General features: G+C 39.7%; 1 protein-coding gene across 1 annotated transcript in view; it reads left to right on the forward strand.

Annotated features, from left to right (window-relative positions):
• UPF2 (UPF2 regulator of nonsense mediated mRNA decay) overlaps nt 1-11,843 on the forward strand; it is a 53,542-nt gene extending 41,699 nt beyond the window's left edge. Inside the window, exons 20-22 of the mRNA XM_030959779.1 lie at nt 504-645; nt 4,028-4,148; nt 10,631-11,843. Coding sequence (XP_030815639.1) covers nt 504-645; nt 4,028-4,148; nt 10,631-10,640 — 273 coding nt within the window. The 3' untranslated portion in view covers nt 10,641-11,843. The remainder of the gene's footprint in view (nt 1-503; nt 646-4,027; nt 4,149-10,630) is intronic.
• The last annotated feature ends 847 nt before the right edge of the window (nt 11,844-12,690 follow it).

Consider the following 12,690-nt stretch of genomic DNA (forward strand, 5'->3'; position numbering starts at 1 on the left):
GAAATGCTTGAAGTGTTTTTCCTCTGTTATCACAAGGGGTAGTAGTAGATATTGTGCTCAGGGGGCTTCATCTCTTTGGAAGGAAGAGACCTGAAGAGGGAGATGCAGCTTTCTGAACCAGCTGTGGTGCTTTGACCTCAAGACCAGGGCAATTCCCTGTGGGCAAATCAGCTGGTATGAAAATAAGAAATAAAGCATATGGCTGTGCCTTCCTAGGGAAAGACAGTCAGTTTTGTTCACATGAATACTGTGTGTAATAGGTCTTGAACTCAGCCTTTTTTGTGTTTCTCTGTGTCTTTAGCAGGGCTTGCATTTTCTCATGCTGCTTTATGTGAAACAAAAGTTCAAACCAAACCAACACACACTTCACAGTAGGAACTTCTGTAGAAAGTACCTCAGTGAAATAACCTAGAAATAACCATAGCATTTCTGTATTTTGGATTGTTTTGTATTGGTTGGGTTTTTTTCTCTGATGGGCACTTAAATCTTCTTTTCACTTGCAGTTTAAGATCCTAAATGTACCCATGTCTTCCCAACTTGCTGCAAACCATTGGAACCAGCAGCAAGCAGAACAGGAGGAGAGAATGAGGATGAAAAAGCTCACTTTGGATATCAATGAACGGCAGGAACAAGAGGACTATCAGGGTAAGAAAATCACCAAGGGTTTAGTTTTTATTTTCAGGGGAGCCTTTGTGGATCTGCAGAAAGCATTATTTGTGATGATTAGCAGCCGAAGTTCTAAATATTGATTTGCAGTACTTATGGGAAACCTGTATTTTACTTTTAGTCATTTATTGTTTCCTCCCTGGTCTTTATACTTGAAGAAGTTTTTGTAGCTGTTCCATGAAAAGGAATTTTCAAGTGGATCTCAAATGTCATCATTTTCATTTATTCTGGGAAAGGGGAAGAACTGAGCTTGTTCTTTAAAATTAAGGTAATACAAAATCAATGTGATGTTTACTGCAAGGCAGTTGAGTTGGATACAAGATGAATTCTGTGCAATTTAAGCTCTGCTTATAAACTATTAATAGGTGTTTTAGTTATTAGTAATATTTAGACTCCTTAGTCTTGCAAGTCCCGAGGTATTGTTCTTCAGAGAAATATAAAATATTACCTCAGCTTCATATTGTAAAGGTTCTAGGAGTCCTCAAATCTGGAGCATCAGCATATATTAACAAAGTGAGGGTTTTGTACAGATTACATGATTAATTTGTGGTTTGAAGATATGCAAGTCAGGCACTTTGGAACCTGGGCAGATGGAAGCAAACAGTTAATACAGCAGATAGAGTCCCCAAACAGGTGCACCTCATGTGTTTAGTTGTTGGGTGGTTTGTTTTGGGTTGTGCTTTCCTTCATATTCCACTTCCCTCAGCTTACTCAGATAGTAAACAAAGCCAGACCAATAAAGATGATGTCTTATGTTACTGTTTCCATTTAACATCTCAGAAGTTTTTGCTCTGCTTCTTTTTGTAAAGGTGTTGTAGTTTGGTGGTAATCACAGTGTAAGTAGTTAATTAGCAGGAAATCTCATTTAAGGCATTTAGTGAAAGGTCACTGTTCATCAAGAACTGGGAAATTAAAGCAGTTTTAATTTTAAAACACTATGGAATCCAGTACTTCTTGCAGAACTTCTATAGTACTAGAACTAAACTTGTAATTGTAAAAAGGAGTATCTTCCAAAGTGAGTGTCTGCAGAGCTCTGAAGTAGTAACACAATGTATTCTTAGTGTTGAACGTGGTAATTAGCAGAAACTTTCCTGAGACATTGCTCTTATAAAGCCCATTTGTTTAAAGTGTAGAGAGAGACTCTAGAATTAGACATTTTAGTGCTTCTCTCAGACTTTTTGTGGGTTTTTCCTCATTAGATACTTCTAATATTTCTACTGGTCAAGGCATTTGGTTTTTATACTGTTGTATGACTTTGTTGATATCTAAAATGAACCTGTTTAATCTAGGACTTTATTGTGAGCAATTGTGCTTTATAGCCAAAAGAGGATCACATTGATTTATGTCTCTTGGACAAAATCAGAAAACTGATACAAATTGATAACTGGAAATAGGCTTCTTTAAAATTTTCTCATAGGTTTTTATTTAGTTGCTGTGCATAAAACAATACAGGAAGGAAGTCAACACAAAAGAAAAAGGTTTTTCCATAATTGACATCCCTTTTTAAAACAGCTGTTGATGCATCTTAACCTGGATAATATACAGAATAAAACCAAATTAAGAAGGACCTTTTAATCAGGCTAAATTAAACAGACCAAATTACATTTACCTTTGGAACAATATTTTATTTAGGTTTTGTGCAGTTGATTGTTATTTTTGAAGAGTCATCCTGTCTGTGACAAGTTGGTACCTACTCATTGAATGAAAGTGTTGGGTTTAAATTTCTGTTTCAAGCTTTGAAGTTACTGAGGGAGAAAGAATTCTCAATTTCTGGAAGGATGCCTCAGGGTTGTCCCAACGTTTGCACATGTACTTGTTGTTCTTTTCATCTGCACAGGGTAGCTAATAGATGGAAATTCACCAAGGTACTTCAAAGTAGTATCAGATAAAGATTTAATGTTTCAGCAAAGCTTAGTATATTACAAAGATTTTTTAATTTAAAGAACTCTTAGGAACTTGGGTGGTTCTCTAGTTTAGACTGGTACTTTCCTGTGCAGTTTATTTTTTTTTTCTTCACTAAAGAACCAAGGAGGTTTGGTGATGTGCCTTCAGCTTCGAAAACCCACTGTGCTCCCCTGCCATCTCTGCCTTGTTACATTCTCCAGTTCTGAACTTCCCAGTCCCGTATTTCCTTTACCCTTCTGTGCAAGCAGAAGAGGCAGATGTGCATGTGCTTGTTCATTCCCTGCTTGCTGCTCCCAGCTGCCTGGCCAGGGTACCCTCATCTGCTTTTCCTCCTGAGTCTCTCCTTGCCCCCAGAGCTCTCTGCTGGCACACGGGGCTGGTGGGAAGGTGATGTTCCATGTTTACAAACATGGACTGTCAGAGTGTTTAGTGGCTGCCAGGTGCTGAATTCAGTGTACAGAACATGCATACAGGGCTCACTGACTGTTGACACAGATGTTGAATCAGTCACAGTTTCCCAGTTTCTCCAAGACTGGGTGGATAACTTCACTGAACGTTCCACCTGCATTCTGTAAATGGTGAGGGAACCTCATTAGAGTCTCTAGTTTGGCCCCAATGAAAGCAGCGTGTGTGCAGCAGGTGATGGGTGTGTGTCTCCAATGAGATTACCAGGGATTGGAGAACCAGACAGAGCAGACTTTCAAACATAATCTGTTTAACAGCTTATTCCACTTTTCCCCTTCATTTATCCCATCTGTCTGTTTGCTGAGTAATGCAGATCCCTGCTCAGGTGGACTGTAGGAATACTTTCCATTAGGTGTATTAACAGATTGGCAGAGGTCACATCCTATATCTGTAATTATAAGTGAAAAACTCCACCCGTGGGACAGCTGGTGCAATGTAGGTCAGCTGAGTCACCTTCTTCAGGTGCCTGTCTTCCCTGGAAAATGATCCAATTATGCCAAGCTTAGACTTAAATACCTGACTGGCAATGCCTGATTTTAGGGCAGGTTTCTTGCTGAGTCTTTAATTGGCAGCAGTATTGTCCAGTTGTTACTATTCCAGGGAGGTTTAATGTGGAGGCCACTCGTGCCGCTGTGAGTCTTTGTTCCTGATCATTGATGAAGAAAGTGGTGCCTGATGTGTTTAGAAAGAAAAGATTGCAGGTCTTTTCTTGAGCATCTGTGATGAAAACCATTGCTGGCAGTTCCTTCTGCAGGAACATCTGGAAATGCAAGTTCATATTGTGGGGTAGCTTGGGTTTATCAAAGCTGTGCATGCAATTTGTAACTTTTTGTAATTAACTTTTGCAGAATAACTTGAGTGCTAACTCTACAGCAAGGTATAAGTGTAAATGGCAGTGAGATGTGCATGTGTAAATTCGTATGTAAAAATGATCCATAGAAAAATGTATTGAACTTTCTTCTATTTCCTTTTCTTCTGCCTGAAATCCCAGAAATGTTGCAGTCTCTGGCACAGCGTCCAGCTCCAGCAAATACGAATCGTGAGCGGCGGCCTCGTTACCAGCATCCGAAGGGAGCACCTAATGCAGATCTAATCTTTAAAACCGGTGGGAGGTAGGACAATCTTCCTTTAAATGTGGTAATTCTGGTTCTAGGCAAGTCATTATCTTCATAATTGAAAGAGATAATGATCTCTGTAGTGAGTGCTTGGGCAGTCGTTTCCATTCTAAAGCATTCTCTTAAAATGCCAAGCAGTGTTTTGTGTTTCTAACACAGTGTCTGTACCTCTGTGACAGTTTGGAAGCCAAAAGATTATTTTTCAGTTGTGAAATGGCTGCTAGAATCTGAGCCTCTATTTGTAGGGCAAAAGATGCATGTCTGCTTTCTCCATGAGAGGGGGAGAGGATTGGTTTTTTTAATATCTGTAGAAATTCTCATACTCTTTCTGTGGGGTGAATTTGACAGCTGTTCCTCTGAATTTGATGCCCTGAATGGAAAATAAATATAGTAAAGGTGGGGAAGACGGAGCAGAATTTTCAATTTATGGTGTGCAAGAGCTTGCCAAAACCAGCATTAACATGAAAAGAGTCATTCCCGATTGCTTAATAGTTGTTCTGAGGCTTTACTGTATGTCTTTTCTCACTCAAAGCTGGCAAATAAACATTAAATTAGCCCTGCAGCACACATTTGAATAGACAGAGTTTCGGTGAAATGCAGATTTGCTTTCAAGTTTCTCTTTTCTTTGCAAGTTCATTTTGAAGGTGGATTGATAGGAGCAGCAGCTGGAAAGGGACAGTTTACCTCCTAATGGGTCTGTCTTTGTAAACTGCAAATAAGTTAATGTAATGTACTATTTCTGTGTTCCAGTAGCATTTCCAGCTTCTTCATGGTACATATTTATGATCATTTGATAATGTCCTGGTGATCACTCACTCCGTTGGGACCTCATACAGACACTGCTTGTACAAAAAAAAATTTAAAAGATTGCAGTTTAAAAGAAATGTTTTTTTAAAAATGAACCAGATGTAACTCAATAAAATGAGCAGTGCTTTCCATTTAGCTTTTTCATATCACTGTGACCTAATGCTGTTGTAGGAATACAAAGTGTTCAGGTACACTGAATTGCCACAATACTTGCAGGTGTTTCATTAACAGCTGCAGCATTCTGCTCTTTCAGACATGAGCTGCATGCTGCAGTTATTCTTTAAATACAACAGCCAGACCAGTAGATGTGATATCTGTGTGTTTCTTTTAAATTATTTTCTTCAGAAAACTTTTTTATATTGTGATATTGTAGGGAAAATCTAATTTAGGACTTGGCTCAAGTAGGTCAGATGTTATCCACACTTTGAGTAGTGTTTGCTTATTCAAGTGCCATGTCCTTGCAGTTCTGATGTAGTTTTGTATTATGGAGTTTCCTCTTTGTTCCTTTTAATCCATAAGCTGCTTGGAACAGAGACCAGGAAGTTTGTTTGAGGTATTTTTATTTGTTGAGCAGGTGTATTTTATTTGTTTGTACTGCAGTGCTCTGCCTGGCAGTCATGCATCAGTTGAGCCATCTCAGCCTGCAGTAAGGAACTGGTACTTTTCCTGACTCCATTTATTTCTTGGAGACTGTGGGTCCACCAATGGCTTCCCACTGGCACAGGTTGTCTGTTGCCTACATCCTTAGAGCCTCTGATTTGCAGGATATATTGAAAATTGTCTTCTGACTTTAAATGTTGCACTGCAGTCTCTGCCCAGACCCCTCTCCTGCTTTGTTAAAAAGTTACCCTGTGATTTCTGAGGATACTGCAGGGTCTCACTGAGCAGATAGGAACTGAGCTGTAAATTTTAATATCTATCTAGAGAAGGTTTCACATTCCTGCCTGGTGGAATCAATGGTGTAGCACAGATGTTGTCACTTCCATGAGGACACTCTGTTGTGTTGTTGCTGCTTCTTTGTACATGAACGCAACTGAAATGTTATTTTCTTGCAAAATAACTCAATCTTACTGGCAATAATAGTTTGCTGCTTTCTTTAAGGTATACAACTTATTATTTTAAAATTCTTGAGGTTAGGGATAATCTAAGCAAATAAATCTCCTGGCTGATTGCACTGTAATGTACAATGTGACAGGTTCTGATAGCTGAGGTAGGAATGAGGCCTTTCTTGCATTTCAGGGAGTGCTGAGAGTAGAAAAATTGATTTGTTGTTTTTACCTTTGCTTTTGTGTTGTTGAACATGCCCTAAGCACTGTGTTTCAAACACCTTTTAGGAAGTTAATCCAAATCTACCTATTGTAGCAGTTCATTTCAGAAATTAATGAAAGGAGCATTGGGTTCTTCCATATGTTTTTGGCCTTGAACAACTGGATCTCACTAAGCAATTTGCCCTCTATATGTTTTTTTAAAAAGATAAATCTTCTGCAGGTTTTACTTTATTTCTCCTCTCTTAATGTCCTTGTTCTGTACTAAAGTAAATGCAGTGAGATTTGCAAGCTTTGTCAGATATATTTTTATTTAGCATGTGCAAAATGCTGGATCAAAAATTGGAGTTTGTTTCTGTTTGTTTGGAATTGCCTGCTTGTATTGCCTCAGGTTTTGAGACCTGCTGGTCCTGTAAGGAGGAGATTCTTTCTGGGACTTGTACATTTAAGGCTGACTGGCCTTAAAGATAATTTACTGTGACTCCATTAAAAGTAGAGTTCTTTGATTTGCTTCAGCAGCACTGGGAAGAAAACAATTTTCTCTCTTGCCTCCAGTTCTGTAGCATTTGTGTGGTAAGAGAGGCCTTTGGCTCTCAGGCTATTAAACTACTACCTTCAAGAAACACAAAATTTACTAAAGTAATTTTTTTTGATGATGGGTTTATCATAAAAATTGACTGGTACCATTAGGAACAGCTTCTTAAAATATAAAGTAGTTTTCCTTTGTTTAAGAGGATTGAGATCCATTAAACGGCTTGGTTTTAAAAGTGAAATGAAAATAACCACATTATATAAAATAATTTTTAAAACATTGATTACCAAGAAAGTAAAATTTCTCCCTGTAATTCTGTTGAGAAGCAGGGACTTACCAAGGATTTTATCTTGTTAAACCTCTCCTTATTAAAAGAAGCAGCTTCAAAATTTGTTGCTGTTTTCAAAATATAGTATAGGGCCTGCCTGTGCCCAAAGTTCCCCTAGGGATGTAGGTACATACTGGCAAACCAAATCATATTCAAGTTAAATGGTGATCTCAGGTCTCCTGTTTACATCTGACTCTTAGTTCTCTTTAACCCATTTAATAAAGGAAAATGAAACATAACAGTAATTACAGGATGCTGGGATTTTATTAGCTAAATATTCTCATCATAAAGAATATTGCATTAATGCTGAAAAATCAGAGTTCGGATAATAAGGAGAAATGTGAATTTAATATGATTTCCTGTTTCAGCTGCTGGACCAACACAATTCATACATCACCTGTCATGAAGTTGGTGCATTGACTGTTCTGCTTTATGAAGCTTTGAATTTTCTTCTTACTGAGATGAGCCTTTCAAACACAGCTAACAAATTCCAAACCCCAAATTTTCAGCTGTTTCATGGGAGGGGGGCTCCAAATCCTGCAGTTGCTTCTGGTGGACTGCACTGGAGCTGAGCAAAAAAGAACAGCAAAGCCTCAGGTGCCTTCCTTGGCAGGATGGTGCTTGTTGAGCTCTGCAGGCAGGGTGAGAGTCTAACCCAGAAACCAGAGGTGGAGAGACACCTGATCACGGTTCAGTTCAGAGGGAATGGAAGGCAAAATTGTATTTATAAGCCATGCTCAGTTAGAAAGACTCCTGTGTTTCAAAAGGTTTTTCAATATAAATAATAACAACTACCTACCAAAAATCCCTGCAGCTTTTTGGCCATCTGGAAACCAGCTACAAATCCCCAAAAACTTCCCAACCCACTGTACACACTGAGTTTGATTTCACTTTGTCAGAACATTTTATTTTTGATGTATAGATAAGAATATAAGATAACTCGCAGAAGTTAAGATTCTCTTACTTGGGGGAGTCCAGCTTGTGTGGTTTATTTGAATTTTGATGTTCACAGTATGGAACGTGATAAGTCAGATGTGATAGGTTTTTAATGGGCACCTTGGTGTTTTCTGTTTCTTGTTTGTGGTTTTGGGTGATTAGGGGGGAGAGAGAACAAAGAGCATGGAAGCTGAGATTAGGTGAGAAAAGCAAAGCAGGGAGAGAACTGGGAGAGGAGGTGTTTGGAGCTGGGAGTTTGTGAGGAGATTTGTGAAGAAATGCAGAGCTGCAGAAATACAGAGTGTTCTGGATTGGAGGACATGAGGGGATTAGGGATAAGTGTGAAATCCAACTTCAGAGGTCTCACATGTCAAGAATAAAGAGATTTTTGTGATCTTGTGATGTCAGCAACATGCAGAAAGGAGTTGGTTATTGATATTCTCCTGGGCACTTCTCAGTTTAAGCTGTAAAGTTGTCCTGCTGAGTGAGCTCTCCCAGCTTCACCCGTGCCATGGCTCTGTGATTATTCCATAGCCTGTGGTGTGATGTTTCTGTGTGTTTTCATGGCTTCCAGCGTTCTGCCCCAGCCATGGTTTGTGGCAGAGGTTCTGTGTTTCCCTGTCACAGGCAGGCAGTGCTAATGCTCAGCAGGGGCGTGAGAAGCTGTGAATTTCATACAAATTAACAGTGTGTCAGTGGCAGGAAGGGAGTGTGCAAAGAATTGATTCCTTTTACAGAGAGCTCAAGATGGTTTTAATTACATCTGTGTACAGAGTTTGACCTTGCCAAATACAGGTTTGGATCAAGTTTACTAGGTTGGACACAAATGTGAAATACCTGGTTTGGGCAAAACTCCTTCTGCTATTTTTGGTAGCAGCACATTGCTGTGATCCCCTGACACAGGGATCTGCCACCAGCAGATGTGCACTGGTAGCTGCTGGTTTGGGTGAGAGTCATTTTGACCAAGTTGGAGACATGCAGCCAGTCCCAGCCTTTTTCCTTCCCTCCCCATCAGCAGTTAAATTATTTTTTAAGAGGAGATGGAGAGTTAAAAGCATGATCCTGCAATTCAGTGGTGTCTGCCCTCAGTTGTGACCTTCTGCAAGTGAGATGTCAGTCTGCTAAATAAATAAAAATTAAAGTTCTTTTCTACTGAAAGCACATAGCCAGTGTTCTGATGTTGAGTGTGCCACAAAGAATTGGAATATTACATTATGTAATACTAGCAGGTGGTTAAAACCAAATAATAGAAGCAGTGCTGCAGTGAGTTCTAATGATGCATCAGCTCAGGACTTCCTGGCAAAAATACACAGCATTTTTATATAAACAAATACTGGATAATAGAACAAAGCAACGCATACAAATACAGAATTAGTGAGAAAGCTTCCTCTGGTACAAGAGGTGCAGAAGTTGCTATGTCCAGATAACATATCTGTAACATTTTTCTTGCAAGATCTTCGGTAAAAACCAGGTGTAGATCAAATGACTGTTCAAGAAACGCTGGAAGATTACACACTGATGTAAAGAAACATGAACTATTTACTTGGTAAAAAACCTGGGTGTGTAGCCCTGGAGCTTTCTTGGAATTGTAAATGTTGGAAGTTTTATTTTGATGTCAATTATTAATTTTAATTTGCAGCCTAATATGAGCTGAAAAGGAGATCAGATGCAGTAACTGCCTTGTGCTGAAATTAGTGACACTGGGGTGGCCTTACTGCTGCATTGCCCTGGTCTTGTTGAATCCCCTGCCTACAAACTGGTGTCATTCTTCAATGTCATTCTTCTATTTGTATGTTCTTAAGAGAATTAAATGTGATTTTTTGTCACATTTAGGGATGTGTTTTTTCAACAAGGGACGGTGGAAGATTTAAATGCACCAATTGACTCTAAAAAAGGTTCTAACCAATTATTTGCCTCTAGAAAGCCCTTTGTAACATTTCTGCAGAACTTCTAAGCATTAAGAAACTGCACAGAAAGATGAAAAGTATTTACAATAACTCGATTTTTCAGCAAATTCACAGCTGTGCTTCAGTAGTTAAACATCTCATCTGCGATGATAAGGTGCATGTGAGAAACAGCTCCTCACTTTTCATACTTTAGGAAGGTTTATTAAACCTTATCAAAAATACAACAGAAGACTGAATAAAGAAAAAAGGGAGCAAAAGATTTTCCCTGCCATGTGCTCAGTCCCCTCACAATGGAGGTTTTCCCTTTTTAACCCTTTAACCCTTCCCAAAGTTCTGTCCATCAACCCCTTCTTTGCTGTCCAGTGGTGGAAATCTCTTCCTCAAATCCTGATTGGAGGTCAGATGTCACCACAGTGACAAGCCAGGTGACCCTTGATAACCATGTGAGGGGGTACAACATAATTATAAATCTATAAAACTTTTTTAACCTATATCCATGATATTTGTCTGTTAATTGTGAGAGTCAATCATCACATTCCTCACCTATCACACGCAGATTAACCCCCTGCTTTTTTCTGGTGCAATGGTTGTGCAGAAAAGAGCAGTATGTAACTCAGGGTAAGAGAGTATCAGAATGAGTGGCAGCTGCTCTTGGGGCCCCTCAGATCAGGCTGATCTGATTCCTCTCTGTGCTCTTCCCTCAGGAGACGTTGATCCAGCCGCCAGTGTCATTTCATCAGGTCCTGTATCTCTGGTGTTGTGGAGTCCTCCAGCGATTAAACGAGAGCAGTGGACACATCTCAGCATGTCAGCCTAGAGCGTTCAGAACCGAAACCTGGGACAGGCTGGGGCCGTGGGGCACGAAGAGCAGCCTCCCCTCTCCCCCCCCACCCCCCAAAAAAAAGCTTTTTGTTATGGGAACCGCCTTGAGGGTTAATTCTTCTCACAGGAGCAGAAGCAAACGAGCGAGATGGGGAACTTGACCTGCGAGCAGCTCGGCGAGAGCCGGGAGCAGCTGGGAGTTCAGCCGCTGGCACTGGAAGGGGAAAGGCCTTTGGCAGCTGAGCCTGCAGGGAAATAAAGCTCTGAACTCGCCAGAAGTTACGTTGTCTCCGACTCGAGCACTTGGTGTTGGAAGGATGTTCTTTGGGGGCTGCAAATCTACGGTAGAAACACATAGAGCAAACAGCAAAATGCAGAAGAAAACCCTGCCGAGTAGGATAATTTCTCAAACACTCCTCAGCCAGAATGTTCTTGGTTAAGGAAGAGCCTTTTGCTGCCAGATGTGCCAGAAAGGGGGTGGGGAGGGGTGAAAAACTGAAGAGCCAAGGAGGTAAAATGTCTGTTAAGGTTTAAAATAGAAAGTGAAGTTGATGAACACAGGGTGTTGACTCGTACTGCTTGGAACAGCCTGACACCAGCCTAAGGACAGGGATATAGTTGAGCCCATTGTATGTATCATTGAAAACCAAAACGTGCCAGTCAGCATAACAGGAGGATGTCAAGGAGTGGATCCAAATATTTTGTTGATCTTCATGGGTTGATAAGCCTCTGTGTCTATTGAAACAAACAAAAAGTTTAAAAAAAAAAGATTTAAGTCTGGAAACAAGTAGAATTTTTATTTTTTTCTAAGTAGAAATGAGGTTTCCTGGTCTGTTTCTGACAATCTGTTATTTATTAGCATAGGGTTTTGTTTGCTTTCAGGTAGAGGTAGTTCATTGAGTTCAAGAGCCCATCTGTATGTTACTACTAATTCTTTTTTCTAGCTCTTTTAAAATCCTTTTTACCACTGGTTTTGGTTTCTGCATGTAGGAAGAGAGACTTGTAAAACTGTAACATTTCATACAGAAATGCCGCCCGATCTTCACCAGCTTCAGAAATCTGACCTTTGCCAATGCTGCAATAAAGTGTTGTAATTTAGAGTCAGTGTCTGCCTCTTGACATCCACTTTGTCCTTTGGAAATGATGTTTTGAAAGGTTTGTGGTGTATTCTGGGCTCTAGTTTGGACAGGAATTCCAGGTCTTTGATTCAAGTCTTATGTGATTTTTTCATATAGTTTTCTTTCCACGTGAAATTCATGGGTATGTTCATTAATCAGGTTTGTAACTGTGAGCTCCTCCAGGAACGTCTCCTACAGCAGCATGACCATATCCCCTGGTGAGTTTCTACTTCCCCAAACAACAATGCCTACCAGTTCCTAACAGCAAATTAAGCATCTAATTGTGGTTCAGACTAGAGTCAGCTGCCTTTTCTCAACATGTTGCTTAGTTTCAAAAGCATTTAATTTATCCAGCTTGAGTAACTGCATAAAAATAAAATTTTAGCACTGTTTTATATGTGTCAGTCCAATGCCTTGGATGGCATTGGAATCAATGGAAATGTCTAAAATAATTATTTATTAAAGATAGTTTAGAGCCAGCTGGGGATTTTCCTGACTTCAGACTGAAATCAAAAGACAGTTCAGTGTAACCTTCTGAAGTTGAATTTTAAAATTAATTATTCTAATGTTGTGCCAAATAAGAACCTTAAAGATCATTTTGAGTGAAATAATCAGGGTTGAATGTACAGGGACAAACCTTTTAGCAGAGCCTGTTGCAGTAGGACAAGGAGTGATGGTTGTAAACTAAAAGAGGCTTGACCTAAATTAGATATAAGGGTGAAAATTGTACAGTGAGAGTGATGAGACACTGGCACAGATTTTCCTGAGAGGTGGTGGATGCCCCATCCCTGGAAATAGGCAAGATTTCAACCTGATGTATTTGA

The sequence above is a fragment of the Camarhynchus parvulus genome, chromosome 1A (genome assembly GCF_901933205.1).
Source record: "Camarhynchus parvulus chromosome 1A, STF_HiC, whole genome shotgun sequence".
NCBI classification, from domain to species: domain Eukaryota; kingdom Metazoa; phylum Chordata; class Aves; order Passeriformes; family Thraupidae; genus Camarhynchus; species Camarhynchus parvulus.